The sequence below is a fragment of the Nicotiana tomentosiformis genome, chromosome 12 (assembly GCF_000390325.3).
Source record: "Nicotiana tomentosiformis chromosome 12, ASM39032v3, whole genome shotgun sequence".
In the NCBI taxonomy this organism is placed as follows: domain Eukaryota; kingdom Viridiplantae; phylum Streptophyta; class Magnoliopsida; order Solanales; family Solanaceae; genus Nicotiana; species Nicotiana tomentosiformis.
This window is the reverse complement of record NC_090823.1, coordinates 67,353,555-67,369,898: the sequence shown is the minus strand read 5'-3', so window position 1 is coordinate 67,369,898 and position 16,344 is coordinate 67,353,555. Positions and strand designations below refer to the sequence as shown.

Sequence of the window (16,344 nt, the reverse complement as noted above, 5' to 3'; positions counted from 1 at the left end):
GAGTTATATTTTTCATATTATTCAAATTGATCCATTTTACTGTTTTAAGATATCTATCAAACTTGAAAGCATGTCTATATTTCTACACTGTTATTATCTGTATTGAATTGTATCGGTTGAGTTCGTCACTACTTTCAGCCCACAGTTTGGGCTTGTTAATTACTGAGTTGGTTGTACTCACACTACACTCTGCATCTCATGTACAGATCCTGGTACTTTTGCGTATGGCGGCTGCTGATTGGGGAGACAGGATCTCAGAGACTATTGAGGTAGCTGCATGGTGTTCGCAGGCCTTGACTCTCCCACATTATCTTTATCTATACTTCAGTTTTTACTCCTTAGACATTGTAGTAGACTGTATTCTGACATAGATGCTCATGTACTCGGTGACACCCCGATTTTGGGGAGGGATTTTTATTGCGTTGTGGTTTTATTTTGGTTTTTTAATGGTTTCTTAAAAATTCACTGCTTCTGTTTTATTTTCAAAGTTCTTACTGGGTGATCATGGAGTAGTTGGCTTGCCTAGTTCCACGATAGGTGCCATCACGACGGTTGGTTTTGGGGTCGTGACAAGTTGGTATCAGAGCCTAGGTTACATAGGTCTCACGAGTCATGAGCAGGTTTAGTAAAGTCTTGCGGATCGGTACGGAGACGTCTGTACTTATCTTTGAGAGGCTGCCGAAACCTTAGAAAATTTCATATTATTGTATTATTGTCGTGCAGATTGTTAGTTCCGATAACTAAACTTTTGTTATTCTATTCTCTCCTAGATGGTCAGGACACGTACTGTTGGGCAGGATGGATAGCCACCAGTAGCACCAGCTAGGGCCGCGAGAGGCCGAAGTCGCGGTAAAGGCCGCAATAGGTGCAGAGGAATAGCTCGTACAATAGTTAGGGCAGGACCTACATATCCACCAGTCACTACAGCTCAGGAGCAGGTACCCGATACAGTTGAGCCAGTGGGTCCAGCTCAGGCACCAGTTGTGCCCATTGTGATTCTAGGTCTTCAGGAGGCTTTGAACCAGATATTGACAGTTTACACTGGCCTTGCTCAGGTGGTTTCAGCTTCGGCCGCACCTGCCACTTCTCAGGCCGGGGGAGATGCTCATACCCCTGCTTCCCGTACTCCAAATCAAGTAGTACAGGGACTTCAGATACCGTAGGCATTAGCAGCCCAGCCGGCTGTAGTTACTTAGGCCCCGATAGTCCCTGTTATGGCAGACGATGAGCAGAGGAGGCTTGAGAGGTTTGGGAGGCTTCTACCTCCATCACTTAGTGGTCCTGAGTCATATGATTCTCAGGTCTTTCTGGATAGGTGCGAGCGTATGCTTTGGAGAGTGAGTATTCTGGAGACCACTAGGGTCTCGTTCACTACCTTTCAGTTTTCTGGGGCTGCCTTCAGATGGTGGGAGGCTTATGAGAGGTGCAGGCCAGTTGGTGCAGCACCACTTACATGGCCGGAGATCTCCTTTCTCTTCTAGGAGAAGTTCGTGCCGTAGTCTCACAGAGAGGAGCTTCATAGACAGTTTGAGCAGCTTCGTCAGGATGGCATGTCTGTGATGTAGTACGAGATGAGGTTTTTGAGTTGGCTCGTCACGCAATTTGTCTAGTTTCCAGTGATAGGGAGAGGATTCAGAGGTTCATCGATGGCCTAACATATCAGTTGCGGTTGCTTATGACTAGGGAGACAGTATCTGGTGCTTCTTTTGATATGGTTGTCAACAATGCTCGACATATAAGATGGTCCGTAGCTAGGAGCGTGGAGAGAGGGAGGCCAAGAGGCTTGGTGGACCAGGTGATTTAAGTGGTGTTCCTTCAAGGTGTCAGTTTTACCGCGACGGGGGTCATACTTACACGCATGCTCAGACGGGTCTTCCAGTTCACTGTGGTGCATCATCCAGCCTTGGTTCATATAGTTATTATCAGGGTCAGTCATCTCTCAGTGCCCTACCAGCTCAGAGTTCGTCCCATGCACCGTCAATTCAGGGCTCATCTGCACCTGGATCTTCTACCGGGTATTCTGGTGCTCGGGGCTCCCTCTAGTCCCCACCGCCATTCGCAGGAAGGGGTTGTTTCGAGTGAGGAGATACGGGTCACATCAAGAGGTATTTTCCCCACCTTACAGGAGGTCCAACTCAGTAGAGGAGTCAGCCTACGACTTCAGCTCCCGTTACTTCACCCCCCGCTCAGCAGCTCGGGGTGGAGCTCAGTCAGTTAGGGGTCGCCCTAGAGGGGGAGGCCAATCAGGTGGTGGTCAGGCCCGCTTCTATGTTATTCCTGCCAGACCAGATGTTGTTGCTTCTGACGCAGTGATCACAGGTTTTGTCTTAGTTTTCCACAGGGAGGCCTCTATACTATTTGACCCTGGTTCCACTTATTCATATGTATCATCGTATTTTGCTCATCATTTGGATATGCCCCATGAGTCCTTAGTTTCATCTATTCATGTCTCTACGCCGGTGGGCGATACTATTATTGTAGACCGTGTATATCCGTCATGTGAAGTGACCATTGGGAGTCGGGATACTAGAGTTGATCTCTCATTACTTGGCATGGTTGATTTTGACGTGATCTTGGGTATGGATTGGTTGTCTCCATATCATGTTGTTCTAGATTGTCACTCAAACACTGTGGCATTGGCGATGCTAGGATTGTCGAGGATTGAGTGGAGAGGTTCTCTAGACTATGTTTCTAGTAGGGTGATTTCGTATTTGAAGGCCCAACGGATGGTTGGGAAGGGTTGTTTATCTTATTTGGCCTTTGTGAGGAATGTTAGTACTGATGCTCCTACTATTGATTCTATTCTGGTGGTGCGGGAATTTTCAGATGTGTTTCCTGCAGACTTGCCGGACATGCCGCCCGACAGAGATATTGACTTCGGTATTGATTGGCGCCATGCACTCAATCCATTTCTATTCCACCATATCGCATGGCACCAGCTTAGTTGAAGGAACTGGAGGAGCAACTTTAGGAACTCCTTGATAAGGGGTTTATTAGGTCTAGTGTGTCACCTTGGGGTGCACCTGTGTTGTTTGTGAAGAAGAAGGATGGTACTATGAGAATGTGCATTGATTATAGGCAGTTGAATAAAGTTACAATCAAGAACAAGTATCCGTTGTCGCGTATTGATGATCTGTTTGACCAGTTTCAAGGAGCGAGGGTGTTCTCCTAGATTGATTTGTGGTCTGGATATCACCAATTGAAGATTCGGGACTCGATATTCTTAAGACAATATTCAGGACTTGTTTTGGTCATTATGAGTTTCTTGTGATGTCTTTTGGGTTAACCAACGCCCCATCAGCGTTTATGTATATGATGAACAATGTGTTTCAGCCTTATCTTAACTCATTTGTTATAGTGTTCATTGATGACATCCTGGTGTACTATCGTAGCTAGGAGGAGCATGCCCAGGATTTGAGGATTGTGTTGCAATGGTTGAGGGAGGAAAAGCTTTATGCCAAGTTCTCTAAGTGCGAGTTTTGGCTTAGTTTAGTGGCATTCTTGTGACACTGGTGTCCAGTGAGGGTATTCAGGTGGATCCGAAGAAGATAGAGGCAGTTTAGAGTTGGCCCAGGACGTCCTCAGCTACAGAGATTCGGAGCTTTCTCGGCTTGGCCTGTTATTATCGTCGCTTTGTGGAGGGTTTCTCGTCTATTGCATTGCCCTTGACTAAACTATCCCAAAAGGGTGCTTCTTTCAGGTGGTCGGATGAGTGTGAGGATAATTTTTAGAAGCTCAAGACTGCCTTGACCACAAATCCAGTTCTAGTTTTGTCATCAGCTTCAGGCTCTTATATAGTGTATTGTGATGCTTCTCGGATCGGCATTGGGTGTGTGTTGATTGAGGAGGTTAGAGTGATTGCTTATGCTTTGCGCCAGTTAAAGCCTCATGAGAAGAACTACAATGTTCATGATTTGGAGTTAGCTGCCATCATTCAGGCATTGGAGATTTGGAGGCATTATCTCTATGGTGTCTCTTGTGAGGTATTTACTGATCATCATGGCCTCTGGCACTTGTTCAAACAAAAGGATCTAATTTTGAGGCAGCGGAGATGGTTGGAGCTGCTAAAAGACTACGATATCACCATTTTGTATCATCACGGGAAGGCCAATGTGGTGGCCGATGCCTTGAGTAGAAAGGCGGTGAGTATGGGTAGTTTTGCATTCATTCCCGTTGGGGAGCGACCTCTTGGTTGTTGTTCAGGCCTAGGCCAATCAGTTTGTGATATCGGATATTTCGGAGTCCAGTTGGGTTCTAGCTTGTGTGATTTCTCGGTCTTCTATATATGATCGCATCAGAGAGCGCCAGTATGATGATCCTCATTTGCTTGTCCTTAAGGACATGGTTCATCACGGTGATGCCAGAGATGTGACTATTGGGGATGAAGGGGTATTAAGGATGCAGGTTCGAATTTGTGTGCCCAATGTGGAGGGGTTACGCGAGTTGATTCTTGAGGAAGCCCACAGTTCGCGGTATTCCATTCATCCGGGTGCCGCAAATATGTATCAGGACTTGAGGCAACACTATTAGTGGAGGAGAATGAAGAAAGATGTAGTGGGGTTTGTAGCTCGGTGCCTTAACTTTCAGCAGGTGAAGTATGAGCATCAGAGACCGGGTGGATAACTTCAGAGGTTAGAGATTCTAGAGTGGAAGTGGGAGCGGATCACCATGGATTTTGTATTTGGACTCCCACGGACTTCGAGGTCATGTTTTGGATTTCAATATGGTTCAGTTGGATTGTGATTTGACTTATGATGTGGAGCCGGTGGCCATTTTAGATCGGCATGTTCGGATGTTGAGGTCAAAGGATATAGCTTCAGTGAAGGTGTAGTGGAGAGGTCAGCCTGTGGCAGAGGCTACTTGGGAGACCGAACAGGAGATGCGGAACAGATATCCATAACTATCTGAGACTCCAGGTCTATTTCTAGACCCGTAGGATGAACATTTGTTTAAAAAGGGGAGGATGTTACGACCCAACCGGTCGTTTCGAGAGTTGTAGCCCCGTTTCCCTCATTTACTACTTCATTTGCGCTTTATAGTTGTTATATGACTTATCGGGTTTGTTGGCTCAGTCCGGAGAGAATTCAGGATGAATTGAGATACTTAGTCTCCTAATTGAAAGATTAAGTTGGAAAAGTCGATCGGATGTCGACTTATGTGTAAACGACCTCGCATTTGAATTTTGATAGTTCTGTTAGCTCTGTTGGGTGATTCTGGACTTAGGAGAGTGTCCGGATTGTGATTTGAAGGTCGGGAGTAGAATTAGGCTTAAAATGGCAAAAGTTGGAATTTTGGAAAGTTCGACCGGTAGTGGAATTTTTGATATCGGGGTCGGATTCCGATCCCGGAAGTTACAGTAGGTTTGTGGGGTCATTTGTGACTTGTGAGAAAAATTTAAGGCCAATCAGACGTGATTTGATAGGTTTCGGGGTCATTTGTAGAATTTGGAAATTTCGAAGTTCATTAGGCTTGAATCCGTGTGTAATTCATGTTTTCGATATTGTTGGAGGTGATTTGAAGTATCGACTCAGTTCGTATGATGTTTTAAGACGTTTTGGTTTGTTTGGTTGAGGTCCCGGGGGCCTCGAGTTGATTTCGGGTGATTAACAGATCGAGATTTGAAGTTGAAAAACTGCTAATGTTTGAGGGCTGCTGGTGTAATCGCATATGCGGATTGGGGACCGCAGATGCGAGCTCGCAGAAGCGAGAAAAGAGACCACAGATGCGGCCAGGGATGCTTTGGTCAGAGGCCGCAGATGCGGCCATTCGCGCGCAGAAGCGGTTTGCGTAGGAGCGGAAGTTGGGCGCAGATGCAGAGAATGACGCAGGTGCGAGGGTTGTTCCGCACATGCGTTTGGCGCAGAAGCAGGCAAGGGGTGCGCCTCCGAGACCGCAGAAGCGGCCAAGTTTCCACAGATGCAAAAGGCCTGGGCAGAGTCTTTAAATGCGAGACTTCGAGATTTTTCACCATTTCTAATATTTTGAGCTCAGATTTTTGAGGTTTTTGAGAGGATTTTCAAGGGTATTCGTGAGGTAAGTTCCTCCTGTTCATTTTTCTTGAATAAATATGTTTCCCCACAGATTTCCCGCCTAGATGGTGTGTTTTTGAGGTGTAAGTAGGGGGGTTGAGGCTAGGGTTTTGGAGAGATGGTTTTGAGGATTTGAATGACCAATTGGTGTCGGATTTTGATGAATTTGGTATGGTTAGACTCGTGAGTGAATGGGCTTTCGGATTTTGTGAATTTTGTTGGATTTTGAGACGTGGGCTCGGGGTCCGGGTTTTTGCCGATTTTGGATTTTGGCTATAATTTTGTATTTTTCTTGTGGAATTGATTCCTTTGGCCTATATTGATTGTATTGTACTGCTTGTGGCTAGATTTGGGATGTTTGGAGATGGATTTGAGAGACAAGGGAATTTCGGAGTAGAGTTTAGCCCGGATTGAGGTAAGTAACACTTTCAAAATTGGTTCTGAGGGTTCGAAACCCCGAATTATGTGTTATGTGATTGGTATTGAGGTGACGCACATGCCAAGTGACGGACGTGCGGGCTGCACCGTGAGAATTGTGACCTGGTTGATTCCACGGCACTATCTAGTGGCTCTATCTTGTTGATATCAGTGTTTTCATCATGTGATAAAGTGATTGAGCTATCACTCATGCTAGATATCATGTTTAGGCTTTATGCCATTACTGTTGGGACTCGTAGTGGTTGTTTCTTGTTGTTGTCTTACTGATTTCATTGATATTTTGTACTCAGTCATATTCATTCATTTCATTTCATATCATATCTTAGTCTCTGTTGTTAATTTTTGATACATCATATCATTGTTTTCGGGCTAGTATCATGACATTGTGAGCCCGTGAGGGAGAGACTAGAGAGATTGATGACAAAGTGAGGCCAAGGGCCTGATTATGAGTGACATTTATGGGATCGGGCTGCACGCCGCAGTGGTTATACTGATTTATGATAGCGCTTGGGCTGAAGGAGCCCCTCCGGAGTCTGCACACCCCTAGTGAGCGCGGTTGATATTATTGAGGGATGGATCTTCCCTGGACATGAATCTTATCCGAAGCATTTTATACCTTGAGATGGATCTTCTCCACATGCTGGATTTACCCTACTCGGTACTGGGTGACTGATGGTCAGTACTGTATATATTCCGTGATGGATCTTCCTTGGGCCGTTTTGGGCCATATATAGTACCGTGTGATTGAGCATTTGAGAGTGTGAGCACATGAGGCTGTCAGCATGGTACATCACACTCAACATGTGCATTGGCATAGTAAAAGTAGAAGAGTTATATTTTTCATATCATTCAGATTGATCCATTTTACTGTTTCAAGATATCTATCGAACTTGAAAGCATATCTACATTTCTGCACTATTATTTTCTGTATTGAATTTTGCCCGTTGAGTTCGTCACTACTTTCAGCCCACAGTTTGGGCTTGTTACTTACTGAGTTGGTTGTACTCACCCTTTATCTCGTGTGCAAATTCAGTACTTCCGGGTACGACGACTGTTGATTGGGGAGACAGGATCTCGTAGACTATCGAGATAGCTGCATGGCGTTCACATGCCTTAACTCTCCCTCATTATCTTTATCTGTACAAGAATGTAGCTTTGGAATCTCAAAGAGGGCCTTTAACAAGATGTCAAGCTAAAAAGTTGCAAAACAAGGTCATTATACTTCAAGTACAAATAAAGAAGTTGTTAATTGGGAGGAAGAGCTCAAGCATAAAGGATGTGAGTTAGCTAGGTGTTACAATTGTTTTATGGCCCAAAATTACGTCCAAGAAGAGGAGTATTGGATCCCAAGAGATATCCTTTAAAGAAGGTCCTAATCAGTCCACTTTTAGACCACTTTGGCACCTAAAATATGTCAAAACTTGCAGCCCAATAAGTCCTACATGAAGTCACGTTTTTATAACATAAAAAGAACTTACTTGATGTCAAATAAGGGTACAATAGTCGTGCTAGAAGTTGAGTGCAAGTTGGTGCCAAGTTGCTTGCAAATGTCCTTCGAGATTTTCAAGATTTCCAAGATTCTATCCAAGATAGGTTTTTGACTTTCAAGATGATATCCTAAGGTAGTTGAACTTTTTGTCCAAAGTAGTTAGGACTTTCTTTCTTTTACAAGATTTCAAAGATTTCCAAGATTGATTTTGGACTTTCAAGATCCTATCCTAAAGTAGTTGGACTTTTTGTCAAAAGTAGTTAGCACTTTCTTTCTTTGTTTTTTTTTTGTAGAATTTCATGGCTCCCTCTCTATTTAAAGGGTGTCTTCTTTGTTTTTAGGGGAGATTTTGATAAACAATATTAAAAAAAAATTGTGAGATTTTTCTTGCACTCATGTGTGTGGCTACTCTTGAATTTATTCTTCAACCTTCAAGAATCAATTTAAGGTGGTAAGATTAAACCATTTTCGAAATCTTAGATCACTTCTAGCTATTCAAGAAAGGTGATAAGTTTAGGCTTATTGTTATTTTTGTTATTCTAAAGGGTCGGGTTTCACAATCTATCTCTTATTTTTAATTCTCTACCAAAGGCGACTAGTTCTTCGTTAGCTAATTGTTGTTGCTAGGATTCAACTTCAAGAATAGACTTCTTCTTGAATTCAATCTATCTTTAATTTCTGTCTTCTTTTTCGTTTCCCTATTTTCTTTTAGCTTCCGCATGTTTCATGATTTTCTTGTTTTTCTTTAGTAATTCTTGAATCCCCTTATCGCGTTGTTATCAAGAAGTGTAGCGTGAGTACATAAACAACATGTACATAGTAAGTATCTAGTCTAACCTCGAAGAAGTAGTGACGAGGGGTCGACATCGACAATTACTAGAGGTCAATAAATAAAGTACAGGAAATATAAATAGGCATGAAATGCAACAATAACAATGGAATAAGAAACAATATATAATGATTCTTAAATATCATATCAATTAAAACCACCAACTATCACATGCCAAATGTTTAACACATAAGAGCCGCCAAGTAATTATCAAGTCTCAGGACAAGAAAAAAAAATATCAAGTATAATCAGACTCCTAGCAATATCACGCACGATTTATAACGAGGTCATACGGCTCAATACAAAATAGTGTGTACACTGTCGAGGGTCGAACGACACGAAACATAGATGCATCTAATATAATGCCGAGGCGTTCGACTTGATCCACAAGAATAGCAAAACTCTACAAAATCCGATTAACTACTATTACATAGGATTAATACTCAATGGGCATAATGTCCGCTATCAATCAAGTATTCTGCCAAAACTCAATGTAATGAAGCTCGGTCTCATGAAATCCTTTATCCAATTTCATTTATAAATTCAAGTAATTAAACTAACAAGTTGGGTGCGAATAATACATGTAATGCATGGTAAAGGCCTAAGTGTACCCGGACATAAGCATGATTTTAGCTACGTACAGACTCTTGTCACATCATGTGTACGTAGCACCATCATTTATTAGCAAATAACTACTTAAAACACCTATGGGGATAATTCCCTCTTACAAGGTTAGCAAAGAGACTAACCTCATTCCCAAGTTCTCTTCCCAGTCCACAAATCACACTAATGGCCTCAAATCGACGCCGAGCAATCCGAAACTAGCCAAAGGTTGTACAAACTAATCAATATATGCCCAAAAGTTCATGATTTAACTATTAGAGTACTTACCCAACCCAATTTGGAAGGTTCCTAAAATTCACCCTCGGTCCCACGTGCCCGAATTTCGGAAATTTTCATAAATAAATGTTATCCATAACCTCACGAACACAAATATATAATTTCTACTCCATTCCATAATCATTTTCGTCAGCTAATCCATTTTTTTACCAAAACCTATGTTTTTCAACAAAATCCTAAAATTCCACATTTTACATGTTAAAATCTACCCATAATCTATATATTAAACTCACATTATGTAGAGATTACTTACCTCAATGTGCTAGATGAAAAACCCTCTCTAAAGAGCTCTAAAATCGGCCACATGTTGGGAGACATAAATAAAAGGAGCCTAAGTCCCATTTTAATTAAGTCACTGCCTAGTTAATCCTTCTTCGCGATCGCGATAATAGACGCGCGATCGTGAAGCCAAAACGGCCAATGCTCTGGAAAATGCACTTCGCGAACATGAATGCTGGCCTGACATACCAATCACAAATGCCAGGGGCTCTTCGCGAATGCGAAGACCAACAGTCGGCCTCCGCCCCAGCTGGCCTTACTCTACGTGAACACGAACCCTTGCAAGAGAACGCGATGACCAGTGGCCCAGAGCATCCCGATCGCGAGCTCCTTTTCGTGAATGCGAAGAACAAAATTTTCCTAGCCCAAATTCCTTTCGCGAATGCGAGGCCTTTTCCGCATTTGCAAAGAAGGAAACCAGAATAACAAATAGTAGAAATTTGAACTTAACTTCGGGTTGTCCGAAACTCACCCAAGCAACCCGGGACCCCGTCCAACTGCACCAACAAGTCCATAAACATAATACGGAGCTGCTCGAAGCCTCAGAACATGTAAAACAACATTAAAACTAAGAATCACACCCCAAAACCAAATTGATCAACATCTGAACTTCAAACTTCTTCAACTAGCTCCGAGTGCGTCAAATCATACTTAGACAACTCGGAATGACGCCAAATTGTGTGTACAAGTCATAAATCACCATACAGACCTATTCCCAATCTCGAAATTTCGAACGGACCTCGATAAAACCAAAGTCTATTTTAAACCAGATTTAAAGAACTTGAAAACCTTCAATGCGCAAACTTACAACATTAAGCGCTGAAACGCTCCCGGATCACCCAAAATTCGATACGAACACACGTCCAAGTCCAAAATCATCATACGAACCTATTGGAACCATCAAATCCCAGTTCCAAAGTTGTTTACTCAAAATTTTGACTCAAGTTAAACTTGGCCATCTTAGGCTACTATTAAGGAACTAAGTGTTCCGATTTCAACCCGAACCCTTCCAAACCCGAACCAACCATCCCCGCAAGTCATAAAATTATAAAAGAACATATAGGGAGTCTTAATTATGGGAACAAGGATATAGAAAGCAAAATGACCGGTTGGGTCGTTACATTCTCCACCTCTTAAACAAATGTCCGTCCTCAAATGGGTTTAGAATCATACCTGGAGTGCTAAATAAGTGTGGAAATCTGCTCTGCATGTCCTTCTCGGTCTCTCAAGTCGCCTCTCGACTGCTTGACCCTTCCACTGGACCTTTACCATTAAAATCTTCTTAGACCTCACTGGCCAACTGCCTGTCAACAATGGCAATTGGCTCCTCCTGATAAACCAAGCTCTCATCTAGCTGAACCGTGATGTAACCTAACACATATGACATGTCAGCATGGTACTTCCGGAGCGTAGACATATGGATAACCGGATGAACTCCCGATAGACTGAGAGGCAAAGCAAGCTCATAGGAAACTTCCCTAACTCACCTCAACCCCTTAAATGGGCCAATAAACCTCGAACTCAACTTGCCCTTCTTTCCGAACCTCATGATACCCTTCATCGGTGAGACCTTCAACAGAACTATCTCACCCACCATAAATGATAAATCATGCACTTTCTGATCCACGTAACTGTTATGTCTGGACTGTGAGGTGCGAAGTTGCTCCTGAATCAACTTTTCCTTCTCCAAGGCATCCTTCACTAAATTAGTGCAATATAACCTAGCCTCACAGGGCTCAAACCATATGATGCATGAATGACATTGCCAACAATATAAAGCCTCAAATGGAGCCATCTCGATACTGGACTGATAACTGTTGTTATAAGAAAACTCGGCCAAAGTCAAGAATCGATCTCGCTGCCCTCTGAACTCAATCACACATGATCAGAGCATATCCTCCAGAATCTGAATTGTCCGTTCTTACTACCTGTCGGTCTGCAGATGAAAGGCTATGCAAAGCTTTACCTAGGTACCCAACTCGCTCTATATTGCTCTCGAGAAATGCAAAGTGAACTGAGGACCTCTATCTCAAAATGATGAAAACATGCACACCATGCAACCAGACTATCTCCTGAATGTAAATCTGGGCCAATCTTTCTGAGGAGTACGTAGTCACAGCTAGAATAAAGTGTGACTACTTGGTCAACCTGTCGAAAATGAATCAAATGGCATCAAACTTCCTCAACGTCCAACCCAACTATGAAGTCCATACTGATGCACTTCCACTTCCACTCCGGTATAACCATCTGATGGTGTAGGCCACCTGGCCTCTGGTGCTCATACTTAACCTGCTGGAAATTTAGACATCTCACTACATACTCAACCATGTCCTTCTTCATCCGATGCCACCAATAATGCTGCCTCAGGTCGTGATACATCTTCGTAGCACCTGGATGAATAGAATATCGAGAACTGTGTGTCTTCTCTAGAATCTTTACCCTCAGGCCATCAACATTAATAACACATAGGCACCCCTGGAGTCGCAGAACACCATCATCACTGATAGTAACCTCCTTGGCACCACCCTATACCACCGTCTCTCTAAGAACCAACAAGTGCAGATCTTCGTACTTACGAGCCTTCACCAGCTCAAATAGTAAAGACTGAGCCACAACACATGCAAGAACTTGACTGGGCTCTAAAATATCTAACCTCACAAGGCAAACTACCCATATTCTCGGCCTTTCTACTCAAGGCATTCGCAACCACATTCGCCTTGCCCGGAGGATAAAGGATAGTAATATCATAATCCTTCAGTAACTCAATCCACCTGTGCTACCTCAAAGTAAGATCCCTCTACTCAAACAAATGTTGCACGCTGCGATGATAGGTGAAAACCTAGTAGGACACCCCATAAAGATAATGCCTTAAGATCTTGAGAGCATGAACTATAGTAGCCAACTCTAAATCATGAGCATATTAATTCTTCTGATGGGGCTTTAGTTGATGTGAAGCATATGTAGTAACTCACCCCTCCTTCATCAATACACAACCCAAGCCAATGCATGAAGAAATGCAATACACGGTATACATCCTCGAACCGGAGGGCAACACTAACACTGGTATTGTAGTCAATACGGTCTTGAGCTTCTGAAAGCCTTCCTCGCAATTATCAGACCATTTGAACAAATCACCCTTCTGGGTCAATCTAGTAAAATGTGCCGCAGTAGACAAGAAGCTCTCCATAAACCGGTGATAATAACATGCTAACCCCGCGAAACTACTGATCTCGGTCATTGTGGTAGGACGAGGCCAACTCTAAACTTCCTTGATCTTCTTGGGATCTACCTTAATACCCTCACCCGATACAATATGTCCCAAGAACGCCGTAGAATCTAACAAGAACTCCCACTTGGAGAACTTAGCATGTAGCTTCTGTTCCCGCAAGGTCTGAAGCACAACTCTCAAATGTTACTCATGCTCCTCCATACTACGCGAGTTGATCAATATGTTATAAATGAAGACAATGACAAATAAGTCAAGATATGGCCTGAACACCTAGTTCATAAAATCCATAAACGTCGCTTTGGCATTCGTCAAACTGAAGGACGTCACTAGAAACTCACAGTGCCAATATCTAGTCCGGAAAGCCGTCTTCGGAACATCCGAAGCACGAATCTTCAGTTGATGATACCCAGACCTTAAGTCGATCTTAGAATCATAAATACGCGGCAACGGGTAATTGTTCTTAATGGTAACTTTGTTCAACTGGCGGTAATCAATGCACATCCGCATACTCCAATCCTTCTTTTTCACAAATAATACCGGTGCACCCTAAGGAGACACACTTGGCCTGATGAACCCTTTTGCGAGCAACTCCTCAAGTTGTTCCTTCAATTCCTTCAACTCTTTTGGAGCCATGCGATACGATAGAATAGAGATAGGATGGGTACCTGGCGCCAAATCAATACTAAAATTGATATCACGATCTGGTGGCATACCTGGTAGATCAGAAGGAAACACATCGGAGAACTCCCGGGCACTGAATCAATCGTGGGAGTCTCTACAGCAGTATCCCGAACATAAGACAAATAGGCCAAACAACCCTCTGAACCATATGTCGAGCCTTCAAGAAATAGATAACCAAGCTTGATGTAATGATAGATGAACCCTTCCACTCCAATATGGGCAACTCAGGCATTGCCAAGGTAACAGCCTTGGCATACTAATTTAGAACGGCATGGTACGGAGACAACTAGTGCATGCCCAGGATGACCTCAAAGTCGGTCATATCAAACAACAGAAGATCCGCTTTTGTCTCATAACCACAAAAAATCACAATACGGGAGTGGTAAACCCGATCCACAACAACAGTATCGCCCACTGGCATGGACACATATACAAGAGCACCCAAGGACTCATAAGGGACATCCAGATAATGAGCAAATAAAGATGAAACATATGACAATATAGACCCTAGATCAAATAGTACCAAAGCATCCCTACCGCAGACAGAAAAAATACTTATGATCACGGCTTCTGAGGCTACTACATCTGGTTTGGCTGGAAAAGCATAGAACCTAGCTCGGGCACCACCTGACTGGCCTCTACCTCTAAGGCAACCCCTACCCACCTACCCTCTGCCTCTGGCTGGCCAGGCGGGTCGTACGGTAGCTAGTGCGATGATCATGGGTTGATGGCCCTACTGTACTGCCTTCCCTGATTGTCTGGGGAAAAAGCTCCTCATAAGACTAAGCTCCCCGCACTCATAGCAACCTCTCAGTGTGGAAGATGACTGGCTCTGGATCTGACCCTGGGCACCTGAATACCCATTGGAAGAACCCTAAATAGCCGGTGGACGATAGGAGCTCTCCGAAATGGCGCTGAAATAGGGCCGCACTAGAGCACCCCGAGAAGGCGGTGGTGTTAATTATGTGGGCCAGCTAGACTGGACCCTCACAAACTAACCTCTGTCCCTAGACGGAGCACCACTGAATCCTCCCAAATATCGAGGCTACTTGTCCATCGGTGCATGCTCTTGGCCCTACAGATGGATACCCTTGATCCTCTAAGCTATCTCCCCAACCTGCTCGTAAGAAGTCCCCATCTCGTACTCTCAGGCCATAGTAACCTGGGAGCCATAATGCAAGCCTATAATAAACATCCGCATTCTCTTTGCATATATGGGAAGTATAATAAGTGTGTGGCGAGACAGCTTTGAGAACCTCGCCTCATAATCGGACACCAACATTTGTCCCTGTTGGAGTGGCTAAAACTTACCCCGCAACTCTTCCCTCTTAGAGGGTGGAATATATCTCTCTAGAAAGAGACATGTGAACTGGTCCCAAGTAAAGGGAGGTGAACCTACTGGCCTGCTATAGAGATAAGACTGCCACAATCTACGAGCCTTGCCCTCTAACTAAAATGTGGTGAAGTCCACCCCGTTGGATTTCAATACTCTTATGTTGTGCAAATTGTCTTTGTAATGATCAATAAAGTTCTGTGGGTCCTCATGTCACTCATCGCCAAAGACAGGAGGATGTATCCTGGTACATCTATCCAACCACTTTTGCTGCTCAACGGTCGCGGCTGGTCTGGGCTTCAGTATAATGCTGCAACTGGTTGAGCCCCACCCACAGGTAGTGCACCTGGGGTCTGATATATAGCAGCAGCATGCCTTGCAGCCTGAGCAGTAGGGGTCTGTGCTCCCCCTCCCGCCTGAGATGTGGCTGGGTCCGCTGGAAATAAACCAACCTGCATCGTAGAGTCCATGACCCGCAACATACTGCCCATGACCGGCTTAGCTGCAGGTGCCTCATCCTTCTCCTCAATAACAGGATCCTCCATTGGATCCACTAGTGGTACGGAGGGGGAAACTCTAGGATGCCCTCATCCTATAGCAGGAACTGGAGCCCTCTCTCGCCCTCTACCTCGGACTCCTAGGTATCACGCACAATTTATGTCGAGGTCATATGGCCTGATCTAGAATAGTATGTACACTGCCGAGGGTCGACCGGCGTAGACCATAGATGCATCTAATATACTACCGAGGTGTTCGGCCTGATCTAAAGGAATGGAAAAACTCAACAAACTCCGTTGAATGACTACTACATAGGATTAGTACTCAAAGAAGGCATAATTTCCACTACCAATCAAGTATTCCGCCAAAACTCAAATGAATGATGTTTGGTCTCATGAAATCCTTTATCTAATTTCAATTAAAAATTCAAGTAATTAAACTAACAAGTTGGGTGCAAATAATACCAGTAATGCATGGTAAAGTTCTAAGTCTACCCGGATATAAGCATGATTTTAGCTACGTAAGCACTCTCGTCACATCATGCGTATGTAGCACCAACAATTATTAGCAATTAACTATTTATCTACGGGGATAATTCCCTCTTACAAGGTTAGGAAAGAGACTTACCTCATTTCCAAG

General features: G+C 43.8%; 1 protein-coding gene across 1 annotated transcript; it reads left to right on the top strand.

Annotated features, from left to right (window-relative positions):
* The first annotated feature begins 1,214 nt into the window (after positions 1–1,214).
* Positions 1,215–2,948, top strand: LOC138902797 (uncharacterized). The gene is made up of 3 exons (XM_070190697.1): positions 1,215–1,301; positions 1,756–2,015; positions 2,126–2,948. The coding sequence occupies exons 1-3, from the start codon at positions 1,215–1,217 to the stop codon at positions 2,946–2,948; spliced, it is 1,170 nt and encodes a 389-aa protein (XP_070046798.1).
* Positions 2,949–16,344: the final 13,396 nt, after the last annotated feature.